At 43.5% G+C, this 22,587-nt stretch overlaps 2 protein-coding genes across 5 annotated transcripts in view; one reads left to right on the forward strand and one right to left on the reverse strand.

Annotated features, from left to right (window-relative positions):
* Positions 1 to 8,358, reverse strand: gpib (glucose-6-phosphate isomerase b). Its single transcript, XM_076078059.1, has 18 exons — positions 6,224 to 8,358; positions 5,808 to 5,898; positions 5,407 to 5,475; positions 5,018 to 5,137; positions 4,842 to 4,925; positions 4,511 to 4,657; positions 4,081 to 4,152; positions 3,947 to 3,991; positions 3,797 to 3,850; positions 3,350 to 3,410; positions 3,103 to 3,146; positions 2,845 to 2,997; positions 2,524 to 2,653; positions 2,266 to 2,342; positions 1,643 to 1,771; positions 1,273 to 1,348; positions 890 to 956; positions 1 to 535 (listed from the first exon to the last, which is right to left on the reverse strand). Exons 1-18 carry the CDS (start codon positions 6,340 to 6,342, stop codon positions 412 to 414), a joined length of 1,662 nt encoding a protein of 553 aa, XP_075934174.1. The 5' UTR covers positions 6,343 to 8,358; the 3' UTR covers positions 1 to 411.
* The window catches only part of garre1 (granule associated Rac and RHOG effector 1), a 28,000-nt gene continuing 13,513 nt past the window's right edge, over positions 8,101 to 22,587 (forward strand). Inside the window, exons 1-3 of one of the 4 annotated variants that reach the window (XM_076078054.1) lie at positions 8,127 to 8,164; positions 16,878 to 16,984; positions 17,516 to 18,924. In XM_076078054.1, coding sequence (XP_075934169.1) covers positions 18,421 to 18,924 — 504 coding nt within the window. In that variant the 5' untranslated portion in view covers positions 8,127 to 8,164; positions 16,878 to 16,984; positions 17,516 to 18,420. Of the gene's footprint in view, positions 8,165 to 12,345; positions 12,445 to 16,877; positions 16,985 to 17,515; positions 18,925 to 22,587 lie in introns of those variants that run through there. The other 3 variants (XM_076078055.1, XM_076078053.1, XM_076078057.1) reach the window with 3 other exon arrangements.

Raw genomic sequence — 22,587 nt, forward strand, 5'->3', positions numbered from 1 at the left:
CTCATGGGGTTGAGGGAACGCTTGATTTTTCTTTTTTTATTGCAGCACATTATCACTGTGTTCTGCACACAGGAACACGACAAACAGCTGCTGTGTTTGTGTACATGTGATATCTACATTAGACCAGGTGTCACTGACACTGAAACTAACATTGTGTAAAGATATTTATTCCAGAAACTACATTTCTTGTGACAGTGGAGAGACAGTGAGAGCACACTTCACAACTCCAATACAAAAAAGCTTTTTCCCCTCACAGTGGTGAACAACCTAACATAGAAAAGACAGGACTGTAGACAGTGACCATATTCATAATGAGAGTAAAAACATACAGAACGCTGCAGCTCAACTCTGCGTGGGAGTGACCAGCTGCCTCATGAGCTAGTTGGATGGATAATGATGTGGGGTCTCAACTCAGGCAAAGTTGTTCTTGAGGAAGTTGATGAGTCCGTTGGTGGAGGAGTCGTGGGAGTGGACCTCTGCAGTGTCCTTGAGCTCGGCCTCGATCTTCTTGCAGAGCTGTTTGCCCAGTTCGACTCTAATAATGCGGCGGGGAAGGAGGACACAAACAGAAGAGAGAGACGATGGGTTCAGGGATCAATCACAAACAGACAGCCCGTTAACACTGTGAGGTCTTGAATCCCTTTGTTATCATATATCCCAATTTCTTGAACACCAACAATCTGAAGGCATACACAGTCAAAATCATTAACTTCTAACGAACTTCTTTAAAATGATCATAGTGCACATTTTCTGACAGTGTCTCATATCTATTCTGTATTCATTTGTTTTAACTCTTCATTGAAGCAACATGATGCGCGTGCTGAGTGAAATATTCAAACCCAATACTCCATGTTTTTATGTGTGCAGTATGTTGTAAAAAGTGTCTCACCCCCACTGGTCAAAGCTGTTGATCTCCCACATGACACCCTGAATGAAGATCTTGTGCTCATACATTGCTGTAAAACAAGACAGAATAATCATAACCACATCAACAAAAAATGACTACAGATTAGTGGCTGTGTTTTTAATTCAAAGGTATTACAGAGGAGACACAACGGAGTTGTACATGACATAATATAATAAACTACAGTAAAATAAATAGTAAGCCTAACAGTGGCTGTCAACATACATTTTGTCATTATTATCAGTGTGTGTGCATTATATTAGATATGAGCCTTGAGCTAAAAGAGATCCAAAAAACGACCTTCACTCAAGGCTTCCTTACAGTATCATCATTGGCTGTAGGTCACGAGAAACATTGTTTGCTCTCACCTATAAGTGCTCCAAGTGTGTACGGGCTCAGTTTCTTGAAGATGATTGAGCTGGTTGGCCTGTTTCCTTGGAATACCTGCATTAAACATGGAGAAACATTTCATAATACAGACCACAACATGCATGCCATAACTACAAATGCTCTCAATTAAGTTTTTGATAGCCATGTTCACTCATGGTCACTGGGGGGCACTGCCTCTTATGCTTCCTCACTCTATCCTAGTAGCACTTCATCACGTCAATCGTGATTCCTTTTTGTGTGAGTAACATGAGATGACTGCCTCTTGTCAAATTTTGGCTTCAGTTTGTTGCCATTGTTGTGAGAGTTCATTCTCTGTAGTCAGTCAGTTTTTTTCTTGATTTGACTCACTTTGTGTGGCAGGATTTTCTCCAGAGCCTCTTCACTCAGGCCGCTGGCCTCCAGCTCCTTCTTGGCCTCCTCTGTGGTCTTACCCTTCATCAGAGCTTCTGTCTGGGCCAGGAAGTTGGCCAGCAGGATCTACAGCCACACATAACACACCTTCAGTTACAGTAAAGTACACTCAGTGTATGCTTTACAGCGAGGGATATACAGTCAGTACTGCTAGCCAGTATATGTTGACATAGTGCCTTTCATAGCTGTATCAAATTGATTGCTAGAATCCAGGTAATTAACACAACTGCACACCACTGCAGAGGTAGCTCTTTCACAGTGTTGACCTCAAAATACCAAAGACATAAGTGTGATTATCTAAGGAATGTGAAAAACTACATCTTAAATTCATACTGTGAATAAACAAAGCTGTCAAATGAAACGCTTGCAGCATCTTAGCATCAACAAATGCATGATTACACACACTTCCCTCCAACAAGGAAACAAAAATCCTCATTTCACTTTATCAAAGAAGGTAAGGAACTTCAACATATCAGCATACATACGCTTGACCAAACTACTGGTCTCTACCCTTTCAACGGGTTGCTTTGGATGAACAATTCTTCTCACACAAGTGATACCTTGTGGTGCAGGTTGTCTCTGATGGGATGTTGAGACTGAGCTGGGATCAGGAAGTCACAAGGCACCATGCGTGTTCCTGAGTTGGACACAGTTGGCCTGCATTAGTGACACAGCACGGCATGAGGCTAACCAACTAGCAATACTACCAGTAAAGGGATAAGGACGACAGAATACTTGATCGGTGAAATCTCGATCCTTTGAGTGACTGAATCCTCTAAATGTTGCTGCGGTTGAATGGCAATCTTTGGGGATGTTACCTTGATGGATGAGCTGGTAGAAGGCATGCTGTCCATTGGTTCCTGGCTCTCCCCACACTATTGGCCCAGTATGGTAGTTTACACGCTCTCCATGTTTAGTGATGTACTTTCCATTTGACTCCATGTCACCCTACAGATAACAGATATTCATCAAAACTGTCACATGCATTAAATTCTCTCTGATGGGTGCAGACTATTGACACAGACATAGTGTTGTTCTGTCGGACTGTGCTCATATCAGCATGCAAAATCTCCTTTTAGATAACTTATTCAACAATATGAAATAGTACTTGAGCGTCCTGCGGCATTGTGGGGGCAGACCTGTTGGAAGTAGGCAGTGAAGCGGTGCATGTACTGGTCGTAGGGCAGCATGGCGTGGGTCTCTGCGTGGAAGAAGTTGATGTACCAGATGCCCAGCAGAGCCAGCAGGACGGGAGCGTTCTTCTCCAGAGGAGCGGTGCGGAAGTGGTTGTCCTGCAGGAGAGGAAGGGAGGCGAATGTACATCCGTGTGTTCTTTATCTTTCTACTCCAGGAAGGCCCGTATGAATAGTTTTTCTAGGTGGAGGAGAAGTACCTACCATCCAATGAGCTCCTGAGAGAAGCTTTTCATAGTTGTCGTAGCCTGAGGAGGAGAGGAGATGTGCCACAATTGTTTACTGACTGAATAAACTATTGATTCAACTGTTGTTCTGATTCTTGTATTTTCAGTGTGTCTCTCCACCAATAGTAGCATGCAACGTCCTGTTATATACTAAAGCCGCTGTGTAAAGATTTAGCCATGCTAGCAATGTTGTTCTTGGAATGGAAATGTTTCACTGTTCATACCAATGTGCAGGGCAATGGCCATTCCAATTGCTGACCACAAGGAGAAACGACCGCCAACCCACTGAAAGAAAAAAGAAAATACTGAATTTCTTATAAAAAAAACTGACTGAACTGACCCGTTGGTCAAGTTTTCTGTCTCTCTCCTCGGGACAGATCATACTGTATACTCAGTAAAGTGCAAAACACTGGCAGACATTTTTTCTGTGTTATAAAGGGCGTATTGTAGCTGACAACTAAATTCAGCTCTCTGACCTTTGACGCAACCCAGCCTTTACAGTGACCTCTGCAAGAGAGAAGGTCACTACCAATAATAACTGAGTCTGAAGAGAGACGCTTCTGATTACCCAGCAGCTGCTGAACAGAGCGTCTGTCACACCTACTTCACAGGTCAAAAGCCTATTTATAGCTACGGCCCCCGTCCCAGTCTGTGGATAAAAGAGCACTCACATCCCAGAACTCAAACATGTTCTCTGTGTCGATGCCGAAGTCCTTCACTTTAGGCTGAGGGGGAGACACAGAAAAAAGCAGGACCGTTAGGACCAGATGTCTGGACAGAGAGAGAAGGCTGTATCTGTACATTTATGTTTTGTGACTCACTCCGTTTGTGGAAAGGGCCACAAAGTGCTTGGCAACGGCAGTTTTCTGTCAAAACACAGAGAGGATGTGATTGAGGGATATCAGTTGGCCAACTAACAAAATGCTGCTGCAGTCTGAGGCCGCTGCGTACTCACATCTTTGGCTTGTTCAAGGAACCACGCTTTCGCTGACTCAGCATTGGTTATGGTCTCTTGGGTGGTGAATGTCTATAAATGTAGAATTAGATCGACAAAATGGATAACCATGGATTAATATATGATGCAACTAACCTAATGGTATAGATCTGCTTGAGGAACTCAAGAGTTTTTGTACAAAATCATACCAGAAAATGAAGGTTTCTTATTGTCTGCGTTTAAGATATTTACAACCAAATGTGAAGTAAAACATTTTCCCTGATTGGATGTTTTTTGAAGTAACTTCTAGCTGTGCCTGGGTGGAAAAGGTAAAACTGGTCAGTCCTCATAAGATTATTGTACAAAATGATTGTGTAAACATGAATATGAATTAGAAGGCATTTTTCTTCTGATTTGAGTGCAAAAAAAAAAATCGGTGTAAACCGGATACCTTGGATGCGATGATGAAGAGAGTTGTCTCAGCATTCAGCTGTGCCAGCGTTTTGGTGATGTGCGTTCCATCAATATTTGACACAAACCACACACGCGGTCCACCCTTCGAGTAAGGTTTCAGGGCCTCGGTCACCATCAGGGGTCCCTGCAAGCCAAACCAATTCAAGTACAGATTCAGATCAGGTAAGACTGCGGCTGTACTGGGAAGCTCACAGGAGGTGAGGCATGTGACTGGAAAAGGATTGAGCAGTAAAAGCTTTTAATCATGAGATGGCTCATTGATATTTTGCAATAATATGCATCAAAATCTCTCCAGAAATTTCACTCACGAGGTCAGATCCTCCGATGCCGACATTGACGACATCGGTGATGGCCTTTCCGCTGAAGCCCTTCCACTCACCGCTGCGAACTCTCTGCAACGGAAAACTCACACTGTGAAATCTGTAAACTCCAGTGCAACAAAGCTCTGTGACATTGCATCTCTCCGTTGGTGCATTTCACTCACGTGACAGAAGCCCTTCATCTTCTCGAGAACTTTGTTGACGTCTGGCATCACGTCCTTGCCGTCGACCATGATGGGAGTGTTGGAGCGGTTCCTCAGAGCCACATGGAGCACAGCGCGGCCCTTCATATCCACAGCACCAGGGCAAAAGACACACACAGACACACACATAACACTCAGTACTGTTGGCTGCTTGTACTGTTGGTGCTCAAGTAGTTAAAGAATATTCAATGTTCATCTTTAAACGAGCAAAAAACATAGTTCAGGAGTTATTGTTTCACATGGTGTAAATGCTGCGGCAGTGGCTGTTTCACTTCCTCGGGATAAATGTCAAGAGGTGAACACTGCCTTGAGCCAAGTCACAGCTAGACATGAATGACAGCAATGAGCACCTCAGTGAAGTTGATCTTCTCCCCAGCGAACATCTTCTCTCTGGCAGCTTCAATGCCTCTCGACTTGGCCTGAAATAGACAATAAATGTTAGTTCTTCACAGAAGCAGCCAGGTGTCCAAAATGTGATGAAATGGTCGCCTTTATTGTGGGTATGATTCAAATTGATGACCAGTCCCTCCAGTCAATACATTCAACATGTGCACATAAAAAGACATATTTTGGTATAACATTTAGAGGAAGCCGATATCAGATGAATGGACCCCCACACGCAGCTTGCTGCAAAGACTGATGGGATTTGACTCCTCACAGCTGCCCGTATCAGCTCTTGAGACGAAGCTATTACGCAAATCTACCTTGGCATTTAAAAAGCAGCAGATGATTGAGATAGAGATTAATTTACCAGATCAACCAACATCTTCATGACGTCATCAGTGACGAGATTCTTGGAGTAATCCAGAAGAATGTCTCCATCCTCAGTTTTCATTTGTAGGCTGTCCAAACACGAAGAGACATCAGCCACCGAAACAACAAAGATTGTGACATTTCCTGACTGAACACAAATATAATATCCAGACAAAAGGTGTGATTCCGTGGTCGAGTGGTGGTTTGACGTCCGGGTTTCAGCATTATTTCATGAAGCTGCACGGTTGCATAGCAGCAGGAGTGCATCAGAGCAGTATTATGTGAACATGACGGCCAACAGACACACTAATAATATAGCTCATTGACATACAAAGATAAATATCTACATCCGGTTCAGTGATGCTGTGCATACTGCATTTTTACACAATAAAATACTCTGGATAGGATGCATACTTGAGCTTGTTGAATCTCTCCTTGTCAGCCTCAAACATATGCCTGATGTTGAGGTTCAGGGCGTGGGCTGTGTACCAGTCCTGCAGCTTTTGGAAGTTGGGGTCCTGTGTGAGTCCCATGATGTCCAGAGAGGCTTCCTGTGCTCCGCTGTGTTCAACAAACCTGGCTGAGTGGGACCGAGCAGGTCACAGGGAGAGCTTTTTGAAGGGCGTCCAGGCCCGATCCACTCATGCCCCTCCTACAAGAGAAACACTATATGCAGGGCTTGTGCATGTCACACCTCCGCACTGGCCTGCACGTTTACAGGGCATGTTGATAGGGGAGCGTTATCGGTGCAGCAACTCAGTGGCACGTAGTTCATCAGACGGCACTGACAGTACTACTGTTCATTCTACTAATGCACTCATTGTAAATCCCACACAAATACACACAGTAGCTGTATATATTAAAATAGTAATTGTAGTAATTGCACAGAACATTATCACTGCATTACAGATGACAGTGTCTCAAAGTTGCTAACGAATGAATGGTATATACAGAAACATGAATTTGAATAAAAGTCAACCCTAAAGACCCCAATGAGGCACAATAGTTAACAAACTAATAAATCATCACTTATTTAAAAAAAAACATACATGGGCACATTTAAAGTAATTCATTTATATATTTACGTATTCATGATTTAAGGAACAGAAGATTGAAACCCTCCCTCATTTTCTATCTTCAAATTGAAGCTATTCATTCATTTATTTCAATATGAATGAGCCCTTTTTTAATGTCTTTGCAATGATAAACCATTTAGTGACTGTCATAGTGGTCGAACACACAAAAGGGAAGAAGAAACATATGCATTAGACATCTACGTTAGCCTAAATAAGCTTTTAAACCATACAAATGAAACCCAGACAAAAATAATTCTTAAATGCAGCAGCAATTTGTGGACCTCAACGCCCCCAAGCGACCGTTTTATAAAAGCACGGAGTGCAGGGTGTAATGCTCTTCATCAAACGTTAGAGGGTGAGAAAGGCTTAGTATCTCACGAGAACCAATCATTCTTTTTTAGGCATAGTCAGAGTGGTTAATCAAAACAAGAAAAGACAATGGTTTAAGTAATTTCCTCAAATTGTAAAGAAATCCCTTGAATGGCATTATGTCAAAATATATATTTAAATCAATGTTGCTAATGGAGGCGACTAATATATTTCAGAAAGATTTACAATGAGAGAAAAGTAGAATTAGAAATAAAATTATAATTCCACATCACCAGCATGACGAGCAAAATCCAGCAGATAGTGTCTGATGCATATTGCATAGTGGACTACATCACTGAAATATGAAAAGTGGAAGACTTTTAATGACTCGTAATAATATTTGGTGACCCATTTTCTATTTCAGAGTCTTTGTCATTTTTGGAGAGTAGCTTTTGTTCCTTTGGGGATAAAAAGTGTGAATAATTCTGAAAATCATTTTATATTGTTTGGATTTGTGTGTGTTGCTGCAGCTATAACCGTTTTAATTTCAAAATAAAGTGGAAGACAATATCAAACGAAAAACGATGAAAAGAAAATGATCAGGGGTCGATTAGTACACGGATCGTTTGGATGATCAATGAATTTACAATTAGAGGGACAAACACCCAGCAATCGTGCCATTTATTGTATGTAAGCCAGTTAAATTGGTAAGTATATATAATAATATGGAAAATAATATTTAAAATAAAATGACACAATTTAAAATACAAATACAAGTTAATTAAAACCAGGTTTATAAACCCAACAAATTTAGGCTGGGGATTTTACTAAAAAACGTTTTGTTTACGAGACATGTTTGTCGGTTTTATTGTGAAGCTTTCACCGGAAGTGTTAGTTTTTATTGACGTGGTCTTAACGGTGTTCACACAGACAGGGGATTCGCTGTCAAGAGGGTGGATGCCTAGAGATGGTGAGCGATGTGGTCATTAACTTAACGTGTATTAACATTGTTCTCGTGTTTTGTTGAAGCTTTTTGGTTTTCTTTTGGTGACGCGGTGCTGACTCTTGTTGACCTGTATCGGAGTACCGTTGGGCCTCTTACGTTTGTCAACCGTCCACCAGCGCTTACAATCGTGTCGCAGAGAGCTAGCAGCGTAGCTAACGTTAGCTATGTAGCTTAGCCTGCTTAGAACCGAGGAAACCGATGCGTCCTTTATCGGACTTACCTCACTCTGACATACATATTTTCATTTTTTTCCTTCATAATTTAAATCTTAGGCCCCCATAAACAGTCCGACAGATGGTTTGAGCGAGGGCTGCAAATGCATGTGACGTTTTTCTTTGCATCTATACACATATTTTGGTATACAAACCTAATTTGATGTCTGCTGATGAAGCGCATCCGCCTAGGCTAGCGAAGGAGGAGCGGTTGGCGGTATTATTTTCTGTTTTCATTGCCACTGGTTTGTATCCGTGGGCGATGCTCCAGATTTGATTCACGTTTTGCACAAGAGTGAGTCAATATACAATAGTATAGTATAATATAATAGTATTTAGCGTTAGCAGCGACCTGGTTTAACTGCATGCCCGATAACGGACTTGGGCGTTCTTGGTCGTAACCGCATACCGCACAAATAGGAATGTAGGTTACCGTGAGACAAGCGGATGAATAGGGCGTGATTCGCAGCTCGTGTGTAACGTATGTCCGTGGTGGACGTTAAGCTGACTATATTCAAGGTGCACTAGCTTTAGCTAACACACGACTGTGGGGCGAGTGTCAAAGTCGGGGGGTGCAGCGGAACCAGGCTGACGATACCGGGGATCTACCGTCTTTGTGCGGTATGACGTGTTCGTGTCACTCGCTTCTCTAACGTTTGGTGTGTCGATGCACCGATGCCGCGGAAGCCTGTCCGGCGACCAGGTATTTAGGGCGTTAAAAGGCCGTATTTACAGCTGCGACATAGTGTTCCCATGACTTCGGCCGTGTAGTCCCACAGAGTTTCGATGAAACCGGCAAACTGCGCTTGCGGGGATTCTGTTACACCTTCCTGCTAAATAGTGATCTGGGTTTAAAATATTCCCCGAGCAAGTACCAAACTAACAACTAGTTTGTCTTCTGCCTCGTTGCGGTGTTAAGTAACGGTAGCCGTACTCTTACCTCCACAACCACAGTGGTGTTGGTAACGTGGATTTATAAAGTCTCTATAGTACAGAGGAGGTATCTGGGATTGCATTAATATGTAACGTCGCCCCACTTCTCTCGAGGACTGAAGGACTCTATAGTCTATAAAGGGGTCTGTGTTTTGACATCCAGTGGTGAGCTTTCCCTGATTTGGTTGTTGGGCGTGTAGAAAATTAAAGTAGAAAGAACCATTTATTTGCTCATAGGATTTGTTAATGCAGAACAAATGGATCGCTCCTGATCACAGTCAGTATTTAACGAGAGTGTCTGTGCATTGGATGTCTGAAGGAAAGATGATCCAGGTTTGCAGGGTCTGTGAGTAGCAGCCAGTCTGTTTGCTATTGGAATCTGAAAGCCCGCTTCCATTGTCATTACATCAACCATATTTTAACAGTTTACATTGTTATATTGGGTAATTACATTTTGCAAATCGCCTTGTTGACCGTAATACTTATTTGCTAATATGGTTGAAGCGACGTATGTGTTTTTCCACCCTATATAAAGCAAATGGTTGTTGACGCTTAAATTATGACCGTTTCAACTTGAAATCGTATATATGTTTGTTTTCAGATATATACGATTGTATGAATGTCGATGATGTTGAATGGGGGCCCGATATCCCTTTCACTGACATGAACATCTCAATAAAGTTTCATTTCAGACTTAGAAGGAGGCATACGTGTCATTTCCTTCCTTTTGTTGAGTTTTGCAGGCTTGCACAGCTTTCATAGAAACAGCCCCGAATCAACGTGTTGACATCTAACACAGCTGTGTCACTGTAGAAAAACCGTGCTTTGCTCTGCAACATTCCTGTGTCTGTGCTTAAACTCTTTTCAATAGCTTATTCAGCCATGTACGTCAACAGTCATCAAAGTTGGTGGACAAGTTCTAAAGCTCCGGTTATTTGTCAACGTGTGATATGTAAAGTAGAGACACTTTTCTGTCTTCTAATCCGGATGCATGTGTGAGGAAGTCAACATACAGTCACAAGATTACTGTTTGCGCTGGCCTCGGGTGGAGCACAGTCCTGTGCTTCACTGACACTGTCTCCACAGACCGGAATGCTATTTCCTTCAACAAAGGAGCTTTCTAATGTCTCTCTTGCTGCTCAGTTTTAGATTTATACAGACCAGCGTTACAGAGAAGTCTCTGCTGGGGCAAAGGGGGGAGATAAGGCAGGCAGGCCGTGGTATTATTAGAAGCTGGAAATTTACTTTCTTCTCTTAGATTGAACCAGACAGAATAATTACAAATTATTCTTTTAGGTGTGTGTATGTGGGCACTGGTTGTTTCATCTCTGCATTTTGAGATTTTGACAAAGCCGCCTCCCTCAAGATGGTATCGGAGGAACAACAGGTGTAAAGAGAAGGAAGCTTAATGTTACCTCCGGTGGATAGCTTCCACTAAGCACCACCATACAGACATATTCGTAGTTATTTATGGCTTGGTTATTCTTACATAAGCGTATGTCAGGAATATCTCAACATCTTGGTTCACTTTAGTGACCCACAAACTTCCATGGCGCAGCTCAAACATACAGCTTAGTAGTAACTGAATCAAATCGGTTCAATCAAGTGAGCTGTTGATCGTAAACAGTAATGTCTCATTGGCTTGGAGAACAAGTCCTAAACGTGTGATACTTAAATGTGATGCTTTGAAGGGGCAGTTTGTATAGCACTTTGTCATAAAAAATGTGTTTAAACATGTAGGATCTTGCTGTTAACAATTAACTGCACCGAAATCCTTGGTAAAAATGGTAAAGAAGATTGGGTGAAGAAACATATCACAGCAACCCTGTACAAATATTGTTTTGTTGTGCAAAATGGACGTCAAATTAGACATGTCAGCGGTAATCTTTACTGGAAAATCCATACCTCAACAAGAATAATAACACTCGGTGATCGTGACGCCACGTTGTCCACTTCTGGCCTAAGAGTTAAAGTTCCGTCCTCGTGTTTCATCATCTCCACCTCCAACAAGTTGAGCCGGCCCGTGCAGCACAGAGATGCGTGCTTGTTTGAGTTTGTATTGTGTGACAGGATTTTCATTTGGACGCACAAAGCTAACAAGGCTATTTGCACTGGTGTGTGGCAGCGGGGCGGAGGTCTGTTTCCTCTGACACACGGGATCTATTCTGGTCCACTGCTCTTTCGTCCACTGCTCGGTTAGCGCAGCTTATTTTGAACCAAATTGGATATTTTCTTGGCAGAATTGAAGATGATGTTAGTCCTCAAGCAAAGGGAAGCAGCTCGTGGATTTATAGATGAGGTGGACACACACATCTCACCCTCGTCCCCCTGGGAAACCAGTTTGGGCTTAGTTTGTGGTCAGCTATTTGCCCCCTCAGTCAAACGTTCCCAGTGAGATGCATGAGGTGATGATCAAATAAAACAAGAATCAAGGCTCTCGTGTAACCTGATGCATATCTTTATTAATCCCTGCTGGAAATATTTTGCTTGTGGTTTTCCACGATGAGTGTTGGAGGTCAGGGTCAGCTACCTAACGGTGAAGAGTGGAACCGATAGAGATTTGATATGTTGCTCAAGGGCACCTCGGCAGTGGCTTGAACCAAGGTCCACTGTTTAAAGGTATGATTCCTTTCTCCACCAAGTTACTGCGTCCAGTTGTTATCGTACCTGTCGACCTCATCTATCAATACTCTGTGTGGTCAGGGAGACCTTTCTTTCTCTTCTGTGACTTACAATTACTTCAGGTTTTTGCACTTTTTATTTGGCTCGATTTCCCGGCGTTGAAATACAGAAACAGTTTGTTTGTGTGACCAAGCCTGAGTTTCAGACTTCTATGGCACCTCCATATCCTGTCTCATTGTGCCTAAATTGGACGAATGAATTCTCACTCTTGTCCTGGCTAAAAATACAGCACCCTGGTGGCTGGCATGCTGCACAACCTGCAAGCTCAATATGTCGCATGCTCAATATAGGCTGAGGAAAGCATTTTCATCCCCACAGGTTGCCACCAGCCTCTCATGAATGGAACTGACGTCGGAGCCTTTCAGCGCAGCTCTCACTTGTTGAAGCCCACCGTTGGGCACACTGAACACAAAGGAGGTCTGAGTGCATTCTTTTTGCCATCCGTCAAACAGTGAAAGGCATGAGTTCTTTGTGTAAAAGCTCTGATTAGGTCAAACCAGATGGGACTTCTTATTTATTGGCATTCATGTGCCCATTAAGGAGTTCATTATCATCTTTATTCACCTGGTGACACTTAAATTAAATAGATTTGTTTATGTTTTTCAATCTTAGGGTGTTATTATTTAATTAAGGCAAAGGCACATGTTGAGACGTATGCTTGCATATGCGACACAGACCTGTGGGGCCCTCAAGTATGTTCTTTGTTAATTTGGCGAGTCTGCTATTTTTATTGGAGCCGTAAGCTACTGACAATGTCTGTAATGAAGGGTACAGGTGAGCCTTATACTATCTAACTGCATCAGCCTCCTGACTGATATGAGCATCAGGTTTTGTCCTAAATTACTCAACAGTGGTTTGCCTCAGGAAAGGTTTCACTACTGCTTTAGAAAGTGTAGAATCTGCCAAAAAAAAATGCAATCTAGCAGAACTGGCTGCGATTTCACAGAAAAGTGTATATGCGAAGTATCAAAGTAAATGTATTTTTAGTTCCAAACCCTCAGATCAAAATTGGGACCAAAAGGGGATTGGTCGTGCAACACCAAACATTACCCTCAAACCACAGAAACCTGCAGCTGCCTCCAAAATAGTTCCAGGAGAAACACCATACTGATGGCAGAAGATCTATTCCTGCTGTTAATATCAAGCCATAGCCGAGGCCTTTTATTTTTCTCTTCCTCTAACAAAGTAGTGCAGCTGCATGTGCAAGAGTGTGTGTGTGTTTTTCTGTGTGCTGGTATGAGGAGACCAGGGCCTGCCACAATACTCTCCTTGTGTTTCTGCGGGCCTGGCTCAGCTCCTGTCACACAGTTGCTCACGGCACTTGTCCCGTCACTTGGACTGACCTCCTCGACCCGTCTGCTGATCCTCAGACGTTACTGTAGCTTATCTGCTCCGTGGAATGTCCTCAGTCAAGCTTTCCTTTCAAATCAACAGCCTTGCTCTCCAAACTCAATTAGTTATTTAAAAAAAAAAAAATGTTTTTTTGCACTCACTGAACACAATATTTTGAGTTGCTTTGCAATGTGTGTTCATTTTTCCTGACCTGCTTATTTGTGCTCGTTTGAACCCACATTGAGAGAGTTCTCGGGGAAATGCATTCCTTTGCTTCATTGGCAACAGATGTAGGGGAGAGCAATTTCTTATTTTTTCTTTCTCTGAGCCGAACCTTTTAGAGTGTCTAAAAACAGTGCGGTGTGCACCGTAGGGCAGCTGTTTTGCCCGTGGAGGCTGAAATAGACTTCATGAGAGAGTTAATGTCGGGCCTGTGGCCGGAGCGTCAGAGGGCCCGTGTTTGCCTCCCGGTGGCAGATGGATAAGGAGCTGTCAGCATGGGTAACAGCTGCCCCATCCACGGCGATTAAACTACCTAGCTTTGATGTGACCGTCGCAGAAATATGGCCGCAGATACAAAAGTAATTGGAAATATCGAGTGGCAGCGTCCCGACGGTTACAGAAGTGGGCTCGTGACCGGCGGGTGTAGTTAGTCAAATTTGTTGGGAAATCTGTTTGCGGAAAGTGAACAAAATTTAAAGGCCAATGCTTCTCAACAACTTGTGTGAAGGTGCCTTTGAGCACTGGCAATTTCATGCTCGTGTGGAGCTGGCCAGTAGTAGAAGGGTGCAGATGTACTTGGGCACCAACCCAGGTGTAATATGTTTCACATAATGACGGTAAGTTGTTGTAGAAAAGAGCCGACATTCACAGCTAGTTTTGTGGTGGGGTTTTTAGATTTCCTTAAGTGAAAACAACATAAAACATTTTGAAGCTTGTCGCTAGAATGCTTCCACTTGTTCCACTTGGAAGCTGCATTTGTTTGCACAAACGGTTAAATCACGCTTGGTACTGTGATTTACTACACACCCCTACCCAGTGGCACATTTAATCTGACTTTTTTTTTTTGTTGCTGGCGACAAGGCGCTCGCTCCAGGAAACCTTAACCCCCCCCTTCCTGTTGAAGCAGAGCAGCTGACACGTACGGCGAGTTGGGAAGTAGAGCTAACATTAGCCCCAAGCAGCCTCTGCTGGAGGAAGGACATTAAAGTGGGCTGGCACCGCTCCAGAACATCCAGCGGGGCTCTCTTATCACATGTTTGTTTGGGTGCAACTTTAATACAGTGTGCCCTGCAACAGGAGGCTGGCAGCCAACAGGGCCAGCAGGCCTCATTAATATTGATGCCGTTTCTGCTGCTCCTCTTGGGATAACCTCTACTTGCAGAATTTTACAGCCAGGAAGGAAATTGCCGACCACTAGCACGCTCTCCTAACATTACATATATCTGCCTGGAACAAAGCAAATGGCCCAACATTTTCCCCCACGAAAAATCTGCCTCTGTTGTTCAGGCTGAGTGGAACATGACTCACTGCACCTAATATCACTTCCCACTTTTGTTTTTCACTCAGAGGAGTGTGGAGAAAAACTACATCAAACCAAAATGAGGTTTTCCCTCTCGGAGAAGTCCAAATCCAAAGAAGCAGTTGAAGCCATGAGAAAAGGGTGCGAGTCAACGGATGTCAAACTGTGGCGGTGTAATATCACAGCTAGTTAAACCTAACAAAGAAAGCTACATGTTTTCTCCAAGATGAATTATTCAACTTTTGGTCTTACTACTGTCAATTAGTTTTAATTATTTCCAGCTGTGAGCATGTCCACTATTTAATACATGCAATAGTGTTTCGAATAAATTCTACAATAGGCAGTTCAATAAATATGAAATAAATGATGTACACATTGAATGAAAGTTGTCCAGTTTTGATCCCTACGGTAGCCTTGCTGACCGGTTAGTCTTCTTCACACCTTGATTCACTGTGTTTCTGTACTCTTCCCTGTTATTTGGCCCAACAGTATGAAAGTGTGAGAAGTGGAGTGGCTATCCCCGGGCTAGCTAAGCTCAGGTTTCCTGTTTACCTCGCAGAAGAGAATATCCTATTAACTGCGTCAACTAGCAGACAGTGTGGGGCACCTGGCAGGTTCTCTCTGTGGCCGTAATCCCTGGGATTTAGAGGACTGCACTGGCGCACTAGTTAGCTGCCACAGAGTACCCAGTAGACATTTTAAGCACATTGAGTCCACAATAAAACAGCAGCAGACCACTGGGTAAAAGGTGACGGGGACGAGCGCAGCACTACACACAAAGTTGAATATTGTTCAACTGTCGGCAACCTGTAAGAATGCCAAACGTGCAGCTCTCGGAGCAGAATAGATCTGGTCTGATCCGGTATATCGGATCACTGCATTCTTGGCAAAGATCTTGAAAATGTGTTAACCACTATTAGCCGACAACCGACCTCTAATAGGATTTAAGAATTGAACTGGTTAACGCACAGCTCCTGTTTAGAAAAACACTTAAAGCTCCGGAAGGTGTCAACATGTTACATTGGCAGAAAAAGTGTTGTTGCAGTGCCCATGAGCAAGATCAAATCCCATTGGTTCTAGTGTAAGTGTGCATGCATGTGCTTGAGTAAGTAGATGAGCCTCTGTGCGACTTCTATATTACATTAACAACTTGCCTGCAATGTAAGGGTTAAAAAAACAAAAGTGAGGTCGCTAGTTTCCATTGGCGCTGTCTCTACGCTTCACAGCCAGGGACAGTCGAGAGGGGGGGGGGGGGGGGGCTGTTTAGTGCCGGGCGTACCCCTCTGTGTGTGGAAGGAAGTGAGGTTTGACGGTCAGGAGAATGTTGTCGGCGATGCCTGATGGAAGATACGCATGTAAGGCCACTACGCGTCCGCTTAGCATACAGACGGCTACGTGGTGTTATCTAGCTGGGGATGGCGAATTTCCCCGACTCATTCCAAAAACACAGAAGCTGGTGCGGCATGGTGCTACGAGATAACAGTGTGAATGTTTGACAGCCCTGCTGCGTAGGGAGCTTTGTAGCTAACAGATTAGTCATGTTGATGTTTGCTGTCCCATTGGGTGTAATATCAGGAGTGTGTCTGTCAACCAGCAACAACAATAACAAGTTATTACAGATCTTCTTTTTTTTAATGTATACTTATTTTTGCTGGATTGAAATTGAAAAAGGACAAACAAATATCTTTATGAAGTTTTAAAGTTTAAAAAAGAAAAAAAAAAAAAAAAATCCTATCAGCTTTATTGACACAGTAGTGTTTTATTCTTGTCAGAAATACCACGAGGTGTGTTCAGTCTTGAACGTGTCCTGGTGAGATCTACAGTCACCAGCTGACCTCTGGCTGCCTGTGACAGAGCTCACTTGTAGTCAGAGATGTGAGGCCAAGTCCCCCTCGATCTCGACAATGTCAAAATATTAGAATCAAGCCAAATGGAGAAGTACAAGTCCCGTGATTGAATGCGAGTATTGTGACTCCTGCTATGCGTTGCTCAACAGACCCTGCAGTGTCCTCCAACAATGGCTTCTTGCAGGAATTTCTCTCTGCAGCTGTGTTCTGCTAAGCCAGACACTGCCACGGATTCTTTTCAGAGACGCTCTCTGAGGTATGGTGTTAGTAATCGTCTAGAAATGTCCAACTTTAAATCACAGCTCTTTACAAAACAGTTTCGAGAAATGTGGCTAAATGTCATCCTTTTTCCAACCGGCTTTTATCCGTCACTACATGACTTGATACATCTCAAAATATTATGGATGTCACAATTTATACTCTGGTGTTTGATATGATCACTGTATGGATGTATCGTAAACTGAACACAACTACTACAAACTATCATTGTGTATCATAACCACGGAGAATGTGTGCTCAACTGCCCGACCAATGTGAAATAATTATTGTGAACTTTCTCACTTCTGCTTTCAGTTTGATCAGCTAATGAGATTTTTATACTAGAATATGAATTATCTTTAGACCGACTACCTACCAGTAGAGTAGCTGCGTATCTATCGGTCAAGTTTTTGAGTAGTAAAGGGCAGTCCCACCTATTTTGGGGGTGTAACAGTAAAACAGTTCAAATGAAGCTCGTCCTTCCTCTTTGATGTGATGTTCTGTGTCTCTGCCCCTTTCCTCCCTTTAGGAAATGACCTAGAGGCCTTACAGATACATTTGTGCTTTTGTCGCTCTAATCTGCATCCGCGGAGAGCAGCGAGATCTGAAAGCACACTTGTTTCCAGCGGTGAGTAATATCTACCTCAGCCAGCGTACGGGGGGAGAAACCAGGAAGCTGCTGTCAGCTGGCCACTCGCTCACCGCCTGCAGAGTCCTGCTTTGTGAAGAGGATTAGAGACGGACTGGATCTGTCTGCCCTTCGCCTCCCATAGCTCCTCTACCAGCCAGTGTACAAGAAACCACATCCTCTGATTTCAGCATTCACGTACTTGTTTTTTTATTATTAGTCCTTTTCCCTCCATGCTGTTGACCAGTGTCTGATTTTCCTTTGGATTCATTTTTCACGATTTTCTTTTTTCAGCTTTTAAAAGGATTTTCTACTTTTATGAGTGCAGGGTGATATACGTTTATATATGTGTATATACTCTATATACTGTATGAAGGATTTGCTTTTCCCATTCTGAAGGAAAGTTAATGCACTTTAAAAATTGACTGCAGTGTAAGTTAAGCGGTGCTTTAGACTTTCCCTCCCCTATTATGATCATTTAGTTTGAAGCTGGAAACAGACTGAAGGTGTGTCTGTGCTGTGTGTAAGCTGGGCCTGACGTCTCTGCAGCAGTGCTGCATGTCGGCACTTCACTTATAGCCTGCCAGTCTTTTTGACCCCCCCTCCGACCCCACCCAACTCTGTGCTGCCTCTCTACAAGGCACCCTGACATGAGCCTCTGGCAGGTGGAGTCCTTCTGCTTTCTTTTTACGTAATTTGAACAGTTTCAGGTCTGTGGGACCGGGTTTGGTGTTTTTGTAAAGAGGACACTTTGCGGGGGAAAAACAAACTTTAAAACAGCAGCTTCCGGTGCTGTTGCACCACTTATGTATTGTTGTAGTGCGCAGGAAAGTAAAATGGACTACAAGCGTCGCTTTTTGCTCGGCGGGTCCAAGCAGAAAGTGCAGCAGCACCAGCAGTACCAGATGCCTGAGCTGAGCCGGACCCTGAGCGCCTCCCTGGCCTCCTCTTGCTCCGCCTCTACGCCGATGGGCACCGGGGTGGGCATGCCCGGCAGCTGCCACCCACCTCCTTCTGGCGCCACCACCGCGGTTGCAGACATCCAGCAAGGCATCTCCAAATATTTGGACGCCCTCAACGTGTTCTGCCGGGCCAGCGCCTTCCTCACAGACCTGTTCAGCAGTGTGTTCAGGAACTCTCACTATTCCAAAGCAGCTATGCAACTGAAGGACGTGCAGGAACACGTCATGGAGGCGGCCAGCAGGCTGACTGCAGCAATAAAGCCTGAAATCGCCAAGATGTTGATGGAGCTGAGCGCCGGGGCCGCCAACTTCAAAGACCAGAACGACTTCAGCCTGCAGGATGTTGAGGTAGGTGATCACACGGAGATGTGTGTGTGTGTGTGTGTGTGTGTGTGTGTGTGTGTGTGTGTGTGTGTGTGTGTGTGTGTGTGTGTGTGTGTGTGTGTGTGTGTGTGTGTGTGTGTGTGTGTGTGTGTGTGTGTGTGTGTGTGTGTGTGTGTGTGAGAGAGAGACACACTTTGTAAGTAAAGTGACACAGAAAATGATTGACATTCAAGTCTATTGTTTGCTCTCCTGGAATGAATTAGTTAAGCTCACAACCTAAGGCACAGCAGTAGCATCACATACTTTTCCGTATTAATTTCCTCTAGCAGTAGTGCTAAGATGCTTGGCTGCCCTCTGTCAGCCCCACGTATCAGTGTTTCCTGGCTCAAATAGGATTCTCACGCCCAGTGTTCAGTCGGGGTCTGAGGGTGGAGTGTGAAAAACACTGAGGACGTGAGAAGGAAAGTCATCTTTTGTCACTGTGAATACCACACCGTCTTTCCACAGCACTGAATCTGCTGATGTGGAAAAAGTGAAACATTGTAGCTGAGGTGTTTTTTTTTTTCGTGTGAGGATTTGGAGATGCACTGAATAACCAAAAGGCTCAGATGTGATATGGGAATCGGTTTCTTTCCCTGCCTCAAATTCCGTTTGTATGTCGCTCTCTCTCTCCTTTACACTGTTGATTTTGTTTAATTTGCCTTGTGTCAAAGCTGTTTAATCGAGAGTTTTAGCTTTCCCTAAAAGTCACACACACACACGCGCTTGTGTCTCACCATTAATTACAGACTGGTAATCTGTAGTTGTTGCCATTTACACAAGATCTGGATCTGCACTATGTTACATCTTGCATAAATACATTTGATCCACAGAGTTGAACCTGAACATTATTGAGAAGAGCGGACCTTTATGGCAGTAATAGCGGTGTAGTAATCCTATAGTTGTTCGTGCTCACCGTTTGTTACTAAATCTAGGCCGTGTCAAACCCACTTTAAACCCAGGCTCATGAGGCCAGGCTGGACGGTGCACGTCGACGCTGTCAGACCTCAAACATGGGCTCATTTCAGGTCACAGCATCAGTCTGAAGTGGGCACCTGCAAAAGATCTGGACACAATAAATTGAAAAATGAGGAGACTTGCCGCTTGCTTGTGAGAAGTAATACTCGTGAATTGATCATTGTGATGGAAAATCCCATTTACAGTTTTTATCAGACTAATTCCGATTGGCAATTTGGCTTTTATTGTGTTGCCCGAAGAGACGGTCTCTCATGTGGCTCCATCAGCATCTAGTAGCTGTATTTTCAGCTGTAGAGACACACCCGATCAGCCCCCAGCCTAAACCCCCTCCGTCCTTATGATTACTACATCTGCTTATTTATCTTCCATTTAATACACAGGTGTGAGCCTGTGTGACCGCTCAGCCCCCCCCCCCCTTTACTGTTTTATTGAGTATAATCACAATGTGACTTTAGTTAAGTAGTTTCTGGGATCATTTAATTCAGTAATGACAACTTTTGAATTAAGAGTCACAAAAGCACAGACAAAAATTGACAAATGACAAGTCGGCCTATTTGTTGCATATTTAGACATAAAACAGACACTCCTCCTTAGTCTGTACGTCAAATACTACAGGACACTATACAAACCACAAATACCTTAAGCATTACCATTTACATGTAAATGTTGTCTGAACCAAGGCCACATGTTATGTTACCTGTGTTTCTATATTACTTACTAGCATGTAGCAGGAGGTGGGTACATGATAGACAACAGAGGGGCTGCAGGATTTCGGTGGATGTGGCTGAGCCCAAAACAGGAAACACAGTCAATAAATCTGACTCTCTGTGGTCTTGGTTATGCACAAATGAATATTGGAGGAAGCCCAAGTCTGTGAAAGTTTGGCCCTCACACTTGCTGTCTGGCCCACCGGGCATAAAGGGTACGTTTGTCAGAGCAGAGAAGGAAACGTATTAAAACTTTACTTTACAGTGGGCTTATTCCAGTTTGTTGGTTGTGTTGACCTACATGTGAACAGAAATAATGAGGTGAAATTGCTGTTTATTTTTTTTATTTTTACAGTTTTAGGCCAGTGTTTGGCAAGTAAAGAGTTGTAAAATAAATGGAGAGAGGAAGTGTATCAACAATAGTAATTGAAAACTGTTAAACGGTTAAAGCTGATGGTGATCAAAACTTTGGTTGCACCTAAAACTGAATCTGCAACAGGCTTGAGTTATTTATGGCCATGGTTTGTTTTCACTCATGTAGAGCATTGCTTATGACTAAATATCTGCACTACTGTGTTCTGTGCATCTACAAATTCAACTTGTTTAGACCCAGCTTGTAATAATAATTGCTGCTAACTCTCCGCCTGTTCTTTACAACGTGATGTATTTGTGGCTGTAAAAGGGATTTTCCTTTGTCTGCATGAGTCGAGGAATGCTGTTTGGCAGCTGGATGTATTATGAGGTCTTCAAAAAGGGCCAAATGCATTTCGGAGTTTGGGGAGTTGTGGTATGTGAAGCTTTCCCCCCCCCCCTGTCTTCCCTAGCTCATATCTCCTTCTCCCCTTTCTTTCCTCCCCCCTCCCCCCTTTTTTTTATATACAAAAAGCCCCCAAACGTTCAGGTCAGTGCAGACAGCAAAACGAACCGCTTTTTTCCAAATCAGAGCTCGGCTCCGAGCGCAAATGTCCCGGTTTGTTTAGAGGCCGTTTGCCGTGCTTGTAAATTCAAACCACAGAGACGTCCCAACAACCAGAGAGGCCTTCATGGCTGCAGAAGCTCTTCCAGCTTTACAGTGAACACTGGAAAAACAACCCTTTAGCCTTCAGCTGTTTAAACACTTTTTACACATCACACATATTGGAGTTGTGCATGTCTTGTGTATTGTCGAAATACAAAGCTACAGAGAGAAAAGCCTCAGCCAACACGAGGAGTTGTATTTCAACTTATTACGTCTCTACCTGTCTGCTGTTGACTAACTTCATGAGCGTTTGTATGGCAGCCAGGATAACGTTACCACAAAAAATGTCCGTACCAAAGACGCCACAGAATGCTATTTGAAGCGGCGAAGCACGTGTGATTTTTAAATGAAATGTAGCGCAGCCTGCTGCTCACAGGTCGGGTTCAACAGTATTTCTGGTTCAGACGAAAACAGGTTTAAAGGAACCCCCTGGAGCTCCTACCAACGAGTTGTGTTGTGGAGCACTGTTTGCCAATGGTTTGCTCATTTAGCTGAGATCATATCTAGAATGACTTAAAAGTGCCAAATCAGTTTCAGTTTGTAGAGAACCGTTATATGGAAGTGATGTTCAGAGGTCAAGACAATTGAGACTTCCTGTTTCCTCTCAATGATTCTCTTTTTCTGGAACAACTTATCTGGTCATTATAACAGCCTCGCACTGCCTTTCCCTAGCAGAGGTCTAGACCTCAGGAACACCGCTCTCCTAGATTCAGTGCGTTTATAGTGACGTTCTTCTCAGAAGATAGAAGTGTAAATGTTGATTGATTTCATGATTCGCCTTGTTTGGGCCTGAAAGGGGCCCAACGTCTGCTTGGCTCGGCTGTACTGTTACTTCTCATATTTTCCATGACTGTGTGGGATACTGTGTAGCCAATCACATGTGTTATCCATTATCTTGTGCTGGAGCCATGGCCTTATTTTCTTCCTCGCTTGCTTGTTGTTGGC

Source organism: Anarhichas minor, unplaced genomic scaffold, assembly GCF_050575085.1.
Source record: "Anarhichas minor isolate MPS153535 unplaced genomic scaffold, ASM5057508v1 ptg000062l, whole genome shotgun sequence".
In the NCBI taxonomy this organism is placed as follows: domain Eukaryota; kingdom Metazoa; phylum Chordata; class Actinopteri; order Perciformes; family Anarhichadidae; genus Anarhichas; species Anarhichas minor.

Excerpts from the sequence above, each read along its gene's own strand:
- gpib (XM_076078059.1), bottom strand. The coding sequence starts at position 6,342 with ATGGGACTCACACAGGACCCCAACTTCCAAAAGCTGCAGGACTGGTAC. Across the intron at positions 2,654-2,844 it reads TCACTGCCTACTTCCAACAG|GGTGACATGGAGTCAAATGG; the intron begins GTCTGCCCCCAC and ends TGTTATCTGTAG. Across the intron at positions 536-889 it reads AACAGCTTTGACCAGTGGGG|AGTCGAACTGGGCAAACAGC; the intron begins GTGAGACACTTT and ends CCGCATTATTAG.